The sequence below is a fragment of the Nicotiana tabacum genome, chromosome 10 (genome assembly GCF_000715075.1).
Source record: "Nicotiana tabacum cultivar K326 chromosome 10, ASM71507v2, whole genome shotgun sequence".
Lineage (NCBI taxonomy): Eukaryota > Viridiplantae > Streptophyta > Magnoliopsida > Solanales > Solanaceae > Nicotiana > Nicotiana tabacum.
In genome coordinates, this window is record NC_134089.1 from 10967914 (window position 1) to 10979480 (window position 11567).

Genomic DNA, 11567 nt, shown 5'->3' on the forward strand with positions numbered 1-11567 from the left:
AAAATCTAAGCAATTAGTATCAAATGTGCCGAAATTCTCCAGCACATCAACACCCCCAACTTAAACTCTGTCTTGTCCTCAAGCAACTAAGACAACACTATCCTATTCTAGACTCCATCTATAAGACATGAAACAGTAGTGACCATGGATGGTGTTTGTTGTTAGTATTTCAAGCATGTATCTTCAAGTGTTTTACCCTTCCTAAACCATCAATATATACAAGGAAACCTAATCAACTTGTGAACTTTGAGCCTCAGATAATGTGACAAAATGCTACCCTCAGCCGAGTGCACTTGCATTTGACTCAAAAACTCAACTTTTGTTCAACCTCACAGTTCATGTGCCCTCACTAGAAAGAAAGTCCCAAAATCACAATATTTACAATGACAACAAAAAGGGACAAATTCACAAATACACTCACTCTCAGAAAGAGTTTCAAGTGTTATAACATACCATACCATACCATAGGCTTGCCCTTATTCTAATTCATTGCTTTATTCTAAGAACGCTCGGTTGGAGATCTCATAAGGACTTCTTAAGCTTGTAATATAGGTTTAGGGAAGGGTTGGATAAGCATTTGGGTACAAGTGACTATACCCTCCTTGAACACTAATCATATTTTTCTTTCTTGTGCTCTTTGCTTCTTTTTAAACCACAAAGCCTTTATTCGTATCAACTTTTCCACCATTTAGCCACCTCAATTACCTCTTTTATTCTCTTCAAGGCTCCTTATGTATAAACATTTACACTCTTATACTCTTTTTTTTACTTTGCTTTAGGAGCTTGAGTAGTTCCATATTTTGAGGTACACTTTTCTACGATCATTGCACCACCTTGCCAATTTCCGGCTTGACACACACTCCCCAACTTAGGCTTGTAGCCTCATTCTCAATGCTCAAGGAGGGACGGGTTCAAAAGAAGGAATTATTTCACAAAAAATAGAAGGTTTGTAATGAGGTAGCCAAAGAAAAGGTTAAAAGCTCAAATGGGGTGACTAGTGATACTATCTGTACAATGGGTGGCTTGAAAGGCTAACTGGTTTTCCAAAAATCACAAAGACTGCCTAAGGTCATTTCTCCAACCAAATGTAATTTTTATAAGCATCGAAAAACTAACCGGGCAAGTTCTAGATGGCAGAAGCAAAGACAAGAATTATTTATACGAAGAACTCACACACGTGGCACACGAACTGTTTAGCTCACATAGTTTGAAGCCCTCGAGTTAATACTTGGCAACTCAAAGCTTTCATCATATATACATGTATAACTCTAGGTAGACATAGAGTCACAGAGCGAGCCTCAAGTTCACAAAGTTGATATCTCTTTATATATATATATATATATATATATATATATATATATATATATATATATATATATATATATATATATATAGAGAGAGAGAGAGAGAGAGAGAGAGAGAAGGGTATATGCTATATAAAACACACATGCTTGCAACTAAACAAGTACACCAAATCGGTCAACATGCTTCATTCTACTATCCTGGTTATTACACCCTTGGAAAAGAACCTGGCGAAGAAAAACCAAGGGGAATTCATTGCTAATTACTAAAGATGGACACTATCTACTTGTTTTTGTTTATATATATATATATATATATATATATATATATATATATATATATATATGCACAAAAATATCATAACTTATGTACGGAAATCACAAAACACTAATATATACACAATCACGAACTACACAACATAACTTATGTACGGAAATCACAAAGCACTAACATATACAGAACACAAAATACACATGAGTACATAAGTTTGTTTATAACACAAAAATATAAATATGTACAATAGTTGCCAATGTCACAAAAGTATATACAATGCTACCACCACCCCCAACTAAAAGCATGCATTGTCCCCAATGCATAAGAACATAGAGTAGAGTTTAGGGGGATTCTTGAGGCACACTAAGCGCTATGGGAGTCGGCAGCTGGATGAGTGATGGTGGGGTCACCCTCTAATGCAGAAGCTGGGACCGATGAGAGCTCGGCCTGAGGAGTGACCTCCACTAATGGAGGAGGGATCTCTGGCTGGTCTAGAACTGGAGCTAGGGCCTAGGAGCTGCTAGCCTTGCCCGCTGATGGCTGAGTGGCCGATGGATCTGCAGGGGCGGCCAAATCTGCTAGCGAATGTTCTATCACCATCTGAATATCTGCTTGCTCCTAATCCTCAACTGTAGGAACAACAATCTGCTTGCCCTTCTATGGAGGGCCATCATCCTCTGAGGACCGTGAACTCTCCTCATCCTTGCCCTCATCTGCCTCCTCACCCTCGGACTCAGTAGAGCATACGAAAACCTCCTCATCAGGAACATCAATACGTATAGGAGGAGCTGGAGGCTGGGAAGCCCCGGCAGTCGAAGGGGCAATATCAATCATCAGCGTGGAGAAGTCAAGGCCTAAATCTGGTGTTGCTATGTCTGCTCCCTACTCAACTTCCTTGGGCAGGAGGGTTGATATGTCGAACTCCAAAGTCTGCATCTTATGAAGCTCGGTCTTCATAGTGGCAAGATCCTCCCAGAGCTTAGGTAGGTCACCAACCTCGCCTTGCTCGATCTTCTCAACCCTTAACTCAAGATGTTGCAAGCGATCCCCATATATTGTTTGTTGTTGTTAGAGGGTTGTCGCTGAGGATTTTATCGGAGTCAGGGCTTGTTTGATGAGGTTGGGCAAGGTTTTCAAAAGGTGGTCTACCTTGGCATTGGCATGCTGAGAAATGAGACCAAGCCTCGAGACGGCTGGCAGTGCAGCAAAAGGCTGAACAGTGGTGGATTGAGATGCAGGCTCTAAAGTAGAAGTGGATGCCACTAGAACCTGAGGAGTCACAGGAGTCTGGGAGTTGGAAGGCTCTACATCAATTTGAGCCTGAATATGAAACTCTGGTAGGGAAACAACATCACTAATACGTGTGATATAAATGTCCCTTGTCTCCTTCCCTATCTTGTCAGAGTGTGGCATGATAGGAACCTTCACAGCTTTACAGATGGTTGTGATCAAACAAGGAAACAGAAGCGAAGTGGCATGCTGCTTTGCCCGGATCCCTATTTCTTAGAAGATCAGAGCTCCCACATCAATCTTGATGCCCGCCATGATACATGCAATGAGAAGATCCTTCTCAATGCCTATGTCAGTCTCATTCCAGGACGGTATCAATCGAGAGGTAATAAAGCTGAGCCAGAATCGACCCTCTCTTGTGAGATCCTCCTTGTATATCTTATGCACAGGGTTGATCCAAGCAGGGGTCCCCGTTACTATCACCAAAGAAATCCAACCACATTCATTCTCCCTATTCACCCATTTAGCAGCATATTCAGCGGCACCCGATCTCCAGCCAGGGAAATACAGCTCATTAATGGTCTCACTACTGCAAAAAACGCTCTTCCCCTGAACAAGCATAGTGTCAATAAAGATCCTGCTGCGTTTGTGGTGTGCAGTCTGGGAGGCCCCATATGATGCATAGAATTCTCGGACGAGGGTCTCATTATACTCTGCAGGTGGCTCAGTGAAGCACTCCCATTTTCTTGCTTTTATGTTCTCCAAGCTGTGGGGGTACTGTTCTTGTAGCCCGTTCAAGCTCAATTATTTCTCGACCAGGATTTTTTGTTTGGTGATCCCTTCTCTATACAATGCCCTGGAACCCTCAACCACAAATCGGAGTTGGAAATCATCTCCTTGATTCCTTCTTGCCTCAGCTTGTAAGTCACGTGAGGGTAAGAGCTCCTCCTCATCAGATTGGGAGGGAGGCAGAACATTAGGGTCCGTTCTGGATCGTTTTGCTTGTGATGCTTGACGAATGGTGGATGCCCTTTTCTAGGCAGAGGATGCATGCTTCTTGGGAGACACGTCAGTGATGATGTTTCTGAGTACAATTGGAGTGTTAGGGCAAGCCTTAGTCGTTTTTGTTTCTTCTCCGTTCCTTTTCTCTTTATTTATGCTTTTTGTTTTTTTTTCGTTTTTGTTTTGCTTCTGGTAAAGTAAAAAAAATTCCTTTTGTTTGTTTTGAATAGAAAGAGACGAGGGTGATACCTACAAGAATTGTGATGGACAATTCACCGCATAACACACTATGCGGCCGCATAAGTGTTATGCGGTGGGGTTGAGTGACATGCTGAAGGGCCAGAAATGTGGTGCACTATGTGATCGCATAGTAAAGATGCGGTCCGCAAAGTGCACTAATTTGTCGCATTGTCTCCTCAATTTTAGCCAAACACACTGTGTTGGTTTGCGGCCAAAATGCGGTCCGCATAGAGATTATGTGATCGCATATGTGTAGGAAACTTCACACGGTGATTTTTCTTCCCTTCCTTATTCAATCCTACCCAGTGTTATGATCTTTTGAATTTCCTCCACTCTAACATACACTTTAAATTGCTCAAGTAAATCTATCTAACAAAAATTAAAAATTTAAATAACAAAAAGGTGTTACCACACATGGGTTGCCTCCTATGAAGCGCTTGATTTAACGTCGCGGCACGACGAAGTTGGTGTTCCTTTGGATTCACTCATTAGTCGGGCATGGACCATCTTTGAGAGCCAGCTGCTACACCAAATGTTTTTGTCCATCTATGCCCAAGTAGTGCTTGATTCGTTGGCCATTTACTTTGAATGTTCGTGGCCCATCTTCTGATGCTAGTTCCAAAGCTCCAAAAGGAGAGACATTGACCACTTTGAATGGACCGAACCATTTTGATTTGAGCTTGCCCGGAAACAATTTGAGCCTTGAGTTAAAGAGCAAAACCAAGTCACCCGACTTGAACTATCTTTTCAAGATCTTCTTGTCATGGACGAACTTCATTCTTTCTTTGTACACGGCTGCACTTTCATAAGCATGGAAACGGAATTCCTTCATTTCATTGAGTTGTGTTAACCTCAAATTTGCAGCCTTAGCCCAGTCTAAGTTCAACCTCTTTAACGCCCACATGGACTTGTGCTCCAGTTCCACGGGTAGATGACAAGCTTTTACGAAGACTAACCGATAAGTAGAAGTTCCAATAGGAGTCTTGTACACCATGCAGTATGCCCACAATGCGTCATCTAGCTTCATTGACCAGTCGGTCCTGTTTGCATTAACAGTCTTTGCTAGAATGCTCTTGGTCTCCCGATTGGAAACCTCAACTTGACCACTTGATTGCGGATGATAAGGTGTGGCGACCTTGTGCTTGACGCCATAGTTCTCAAGTAGCCCCGTGAAAGCCTTGTTACAGAAATGAGACCCCCCTATCACTAAGAATGGCTCTAGGAGTGCCAAATCGAGTGAATATGTTTTTCTTCAAGAACGTTGTCACACTCCTTGCCTCGTTGTTTGGTAGGGAAATCGCTTCAACCCATTTGGACACATATTCCACATCCACCAAAATGTATTTCATCCCGCAAGATCTTACAAAGGGGCCCATGAAATCAATTCCCCACACGTCGAAGATTTCTATCTCCATCACAAAGTGCTTTGGAATTTCATGCCTCTTGGAGATTGAACCTTGTCTTTGGCATTGATCACAAGCCTTGACCATTTGATTGGCATCATGATAGATTGAAGGCCAATAGTAACCACATTTAAGAACCTTAGCCGCCATTCAATTTCCTCCATGCTGACCCCCAACCGGTGAGTCGTGGCATGCCTTTAGAATTGGTATAATCTCTTCTTCCGTAACACACCTTCTGATAATATTGTCAACACAAACACGGAACAAGAATGGCTCCTCCCAAATAGTATTGCCGGCAGTCTCTCAAAACCTTCTTCTTTTGATAGGTTTCCAATCTATCCAGGATAAGGTCACTAACCAAATAGTTAGCAATATCGGCATACCAAGGAGAAAAAGTGCTAGATAGTGCCAATATGTGTTCATCCGGGAATGCATCGTTGATCTCAAGATCTCCCTTTGGTCTCCATGCCTCCTCAAGCCTTGATAAATGATCCACTACTTGATTTTGAGTTCCCTTGCGATCCTTGACTTCGAAGTCAAATTCATGCAACAACAAGACCTATCGAATCAACCGAGGTTTTGCATCCTTCTTTGCCATGAGATAGAGGAGAGCAGCATGATCTATGTACACTATCACCTTAGATCCCAACAAATAAGCCTGGAACTTCTCAAAGGCATAGACAATGGCAAGAAGTTCTTGCTCAGTTACCATGTAGTTCATTTGTGCCCCATTGAGCATCTTGCTTGCATAATAGACCGGGTGGAGAACTTTGTTGTGACGTTGGCCAAGCATTTCTCTAATAGCTACACCACTGGCGTCACACATGAGCTCAAAAGGAAGAGACCAATCGGGTGTGACAATAATAGGTGTCGTGGTGAGCCTTTGCTTCAATTCCTCAAAGGCTTTAAGGCATTTCTCGTCAAACACAAATTTAGCATCTTTCTCATGGAGTTTGAACATAGGATTTGCAATCTTGGAGAAGTCCTTGATGAAGCGCCTATAGAACCCTGCATGCCCTAAGAAACTTCGAACACCTTTAACGGAAGTAGGTGGAGGAAGCTTAGAAATAACCTTGATCTTTGTCCGGTCAATCTCTATGACACGCTTTGAAATTTTATGTCCTAACGCGATGCCTTCATCCACCATGAAGTGACATTTCTCCCAATTTAGCACAAGGTTGGTCTCTTCACATCTCTTAAGCACTTGTCTAAGATTGTTAAGACAATGCTCAAAAGAATCACCTACCAACGAGAAGTCGTCCATGAAGACTTCTAGAAAATCCTCTACCATGTCGGAAAAAATAGACATCATGCATCTTTGAAATGTAGCCGGAGCGTTGCATAAACCAAATGGCATCTGGCTAAAAGCAAAAGTTCCATAGGGGAAAGTGAATGTCGTCTTTTCTTAATCCTCCAATGCTATGTTGATTTGGTTGTAGACGGAATATCCATCAAGGAAACAATAAAATGACCTTCCAGCTAGCCGATCAAGCATTTGATCAATAAAAGGCATAGGGAAATGGTCTTTGCATGTGGCACTGTTGAGCTTCCGATAATCCATACACACCCTCCAACCGGTCATCGTTTTTGTTGGGATGAGCTCATTTTTCACATTTTCAATTACAGTCATGCCTCCCTTTTTTGGCACACATTGCACCGGGCTCACCCAAGAACTATCGGCAATAAGGTAGACTACCCCGTCATCCAATCAGTTGATGATCTCTTTCTTTACCACCTATTACATGGACGGGTTCAATCGTCGTTGATGCTCCATGCTTGGTTTTGTTTCACTTTCCAATTGAATTTTGTGCTCACAAATTCCTGCGAGAATCCTACGGATGTCCGCAATTGTCCATCCAATGGTTTGCCGATGCTCCTTCAAGACTTCCAACAATGGTTCTACATGCACATCATTCAACAAAGAAGAAACAATTACCGGTAAAGTATCATTTGAGCCAAGAAATTTATACCTCAAGTGTGGTGGAAGTGGTTTGAGCTCTAGTTGTGGAGGTTCGATAATAGAAGGCTTTGCGGGTGGAGTGACTCTATTCTCCAAGGTGAGAGAAAGTTTTGTCGGAGCATAAGTGTAGGACCCAAGCCCCTCCAATGCATTTATCGATTCCATATATCCCTCCATATCTTCACCATCAAAGTTCACCAAAATAGCTGCCAATGCCTCACCGAGGCATTGTTCTTCCATTTTTATTTCAACTGCATCCTCTACTTCATCAACAACATCGATCACCAAGGTGCTTTCATACTCATGCGGTAGTTTAATACCCTTGCTTGCTTGGAATGTAACCTCTTCATCATTCACACGGAATTTGATCTCATTCCATTTAGAATGCATTAGTGCTCTTCTCGTGGCAAGGAATGGTCTCCCCAAGATGATAGGAATTTCTTTGTCAACCGCACAATCAAGGATTATGAAGTCGGCGGGTAAATGAAATGTTCCCACTTTCACAAGTACATCATCAACAATTCCCACCGGTCGTTTGATGGAATGATCGGCCATTTGCAATCTCATACTTGTTGGCCTTGGCATACCTAATCCTACTTTCTTGTAAATGGCAAGAGGCATCAAATTGATGCTAGCTCCATTATCACAAAGGGCTCTTGCAAAATCGTGTGCCCCAATGGTACAAGGAATGGTGAAGTTCCTAGGTCTTCTTTCTTTTGAACGGTGAATGTTGCAATGATGGAACTAACCCGGTGAGTCACATTCACCGCTTCATTTTTGGTGGTTCTCTTCTTGGTGATCAAATCTTTCAAATACTTAGCAAAACCCGGCATCTCTTGAAAATCTTCCACAAATGTAATATTCACCGATAATTGCTTGAGAATGTCGTAGAACTTTTCAAGTTTGCTATCATCAACCTTCCTAACGAGTCTTTGAGGGAATGGAGGAGGAGGTCTAGGAATAGGTGGAAGAGTTTTTGGTGTCTCTTTTACCCTTTCCTTAACCTCTTCTCGGTTCTCTTTTTGCACTTGCACATCTTCCGGAATCTTCTCAATTTCAACAATACTTGGCTCTTCAACCTCAACCCCTTGTTCGGACTCTTCTACTTTAACCACTTGTTCACACCCTCCTTTCAGTACCTTCCCACTCTGAGTAGTAATCGCCATGACATGAGAAGTAGGGCCACTCCCACTACCCTTGGGGTTCGCAATTGTGTCACTTGGAAGTGTCCCTTTTTGCTTTGGATTTTGCTCCCTAGAAAGGTCTCTCATTTGCATCTCCAATTTTTGAATGGATGCGGTATGCGAACCAACAAGCTTGGTCATATTCTTCATAGAAGTGTCGTACTTTTCTTGATTTTGCAACACCCGTTCAAGAATTCTTTCCAACTTAGACTCACTTGAGGAACCTTGATGTGGATATTGACCCTTTGGGGGAACATAAGGGTTTGAACTCCTATTTGGGAAGTTGTTGTTGTTCCAAATACCTTGATTTGAACCGCCTTGGTTATTTCTCCACTGTTGGTTGCCTTGCCCTTGCGGGTGAGGCCTCCATTGATTCTGTGTTCCTTGACCTTGGTAATGTTGCCTTTGATACCACCTTGAGAGTTGTTGACATAGTTTCCTTCCTCAAAATCCTCATTTGATATGGGTTGCACATCCTCAACCACATTTACCTTCTTCGTTTGGCTTTCGGTGAACATTTTTGTCAACACATTGATATTTGTAGCAAGCCCTGCAATCACTTGATCTCTCTCCTAATTTTCCTTGATCATGTTGTTCAAGGAAGGAGAACCATATGTAATTCCACCTGTGGTCTCCTCGGAATGCCATGCTTGATTATGTTTTGCCATTTTGTCAAGTATTTGTGTCACCCTTGCGAATTATTTGTCCATGAAAGATCCGTCAGTTGCATCCTTGCTATAGATTGGTTTATCGGATTCAAGCCCATGTAGAATTTTTCCAAGATAGAATCCGGAAAACCATGTTTGGGAGACCTCATCAAATATAATTTGAATCGATCTCATGCCACGTGTATATGTTCCCCCGGTGCTTGCTTGAAAAAGAAGATTTTATCCCGGAGCTCAAATTTCTTACTTTACGGGAACCATTTAGCTAATAATGTTCGGACAAGTTCGGGCCAAAAATGAATAGAGTTTGGTGGAAAATTCTGAAGCTATTTCCTTGCATCCCCAACTAGTGAGTACTTGAAGCACCTCAACCTTAGAGCATCATCTGAGACATTGTTCTGCTTATGCATCGCACACAGACCCAAGAAGTTTCTAAGATGTTGTGTCGGGATCATCTTCAGTGGAATTCCTAAAAAACCCCTCCCCTTTGAGCATAAGGATTAGACCATGTTCCACCTTGAAAGTTACAGCGCCAACGGCCGGAGGTACAATAGCATTTGTATCCTCAATATACTCCTCTATGTCCGTAAAATGATTTTCTTCCATTTCCGCCTCCATTTCTTCTTCATATTCGGCCATGTTCTCCTATCAACACCAAGCAAAACAAGCAAAGTGTGATGGAATAGACTAAGACGTAAAGTAAAGCACACACTAATTAGTAATTTCAAAAACGTATTCCCCGGTAACGGTGCCAATTTTGATGACGTCCAAATCCACTACTAAAAAGTAAATGGACACGGTCGCATGCAATATAATTTACCCAACTATGAGTCAGGGTCGAATCCCACAGAGAACAATGTGTAGGCGATTAGGAATGTAAGAGAATTATCGTGCAATGCCAAACACTAAGAATTTGGTTTGGAAAATATTTATACCTAAAGACAGAAATGTAAACTAACCTAGAAAGCAAGTAAAATAAGTAATGGCTACAAGTATGGATGCATCAAGAATTACACTCAAGTAACGATCCAATGTATTTCACGATTTTACAAATATGAGCGAGTTTATGTTAATTAGCCACGGATAATAATTCTTAATTAGCTTCTTCCGAAGACTAACAAGACTTCCTAATTGAATTAATCCTAACCCAATTAAGAGAATAAGCACACCCTGAATGGCTACAAGTAGTTCAATTCTATTCCTAGGTAGAATCTATAAAATGAGGGTTAAAGTATCAAGTTCTTGTTAATTAATTTTTCCAACCCCAAATTATCTTTTCCAAAATTAATTCGGAGTTAATGGGCGAGTCCTAGGGTTAGATAATCCCTTTGGAAACATTAAAGAACAAGAATAATTAAAGTAACAATAACTCACTTCATAAAAGGATAAAAATCATTCAATACATTAGCACAACAAGGTATTTAATTCACACTTTAAACATGAATATTTTCATAAACAAGATTCAAGTATTGAATAAAATATTACACACTTAGATATACAATACAAAGCAAGGAAAGGAAGAAATAAAAATTGATAAGAAAATCTTAACCACAAGCTTCAAATCTTCAAGACCAAAGTGTGTGTGCAAACTCATAGCTTCAAACTTTGTTCTCTCTTGTCTCTTGGGACTGAAAATAGGCCAAAGATATTTTACAAATGAGCCTAGTCGGGTATTAAATTGTTTGGGGATCAAAATCGTGAAATTCCATTTTCGCCCAGATTTTAAGCATCGCAATCGCGTAAAATTGATTGCGATCGCGTAGAGTCATCTTCAGAACCTCTGCGATCACAGACCCACATTTGCGATCACGTAGAGCATTCCCAGGTTTGTGACCAATTCCTTCTATGTGATCGCATAAACAGCTTTGCGATTGCGATAATTGTTTTTCCAGCCCTCTGCGATCGCCTTCCAATCCTTGCGATCGCGAAGAGTATCAGGCATCAGTCTTTTTCATCATTTTGGCACATTTTGGCTTGATTTCTTCCATTTCTTCTCCAAATTACATGACACCTGAAAATTGCCAATAAACCTCAGAAAGAGTCCTAGTGTCCTACCAAAATTATGCAAAAGTTTAAATATTAAGAGGAGATAAGTTGGTAAAATACCAACTTATCAAACCCCCAAACTTAAACTATTGCTTGTCCTCAAGCAATTCAAAACTAAGAACATCCTTCAAACAAATCATCATTTACGCTCAATGGCAAACAAAATATCATTCCAAGTCAAAAAGGGCCACTTTAAATACAATCTACTGACTTCGGTTGGTACCAACAATTAATCTAAGGCATATGAATCACCAACTTTTCA

The 11567-nt window shown here is 41.2% G+C and overlaps 1 protein-coding gene across 1 annotated transcript; it reads right to left on the bottom strand.

Moving 5' to 3' along the window:
- Nucleotides 1–5697: 5697 nt before the first annotated feature.
- On the bottom strand, nucleotides 5698–8031 carry LOC142164989 (uncharacterized). The gene is made up of 6 exons (XM_075223644.1): nucleotides 7421–8031; nucleotides 7319–7349; nucleotides 6697–6811; nucleotides 6377–6584; nucleotides 6088–6262; nucleotides 5698–5973 (listed from the first exon to the last, which is right to left on the bottom strand). The coding sequence occupies exons 1-6, from the start codon at nucleotides 8029–8031 to the stop codon at nucleotides 5698–5700; spliced, it is 1416 nt and encodes a 471-aa protein (XP_075079745.1).
- Nucleotides 8032–11567: the final 3536 nt, after the last annotated feature.

Coding starts and splice junctions, on each gene's coding strand:
- LOC142164989 (XM_075223644.1), bottom strand. CDS start 8,031: ATGCCTCTTGCCATTTACAAGAAAGTAGGATTAGGTATGCCAAGGCCA. Junction 6,585..6,696: donor TCATGGACGACTTCTCGTTG/GTAGGTGATTCT, acceptor TGGTGGATGAAG/GCATCGCGTTAGGACATAAA. Junction 6,263..6,376: donor GAGAAAGATGCTAAATTTGT/GTTTGACGAGAA, acceptor GTGTGACGCCAG/TGGTGTAGCTATTAGAGAAA.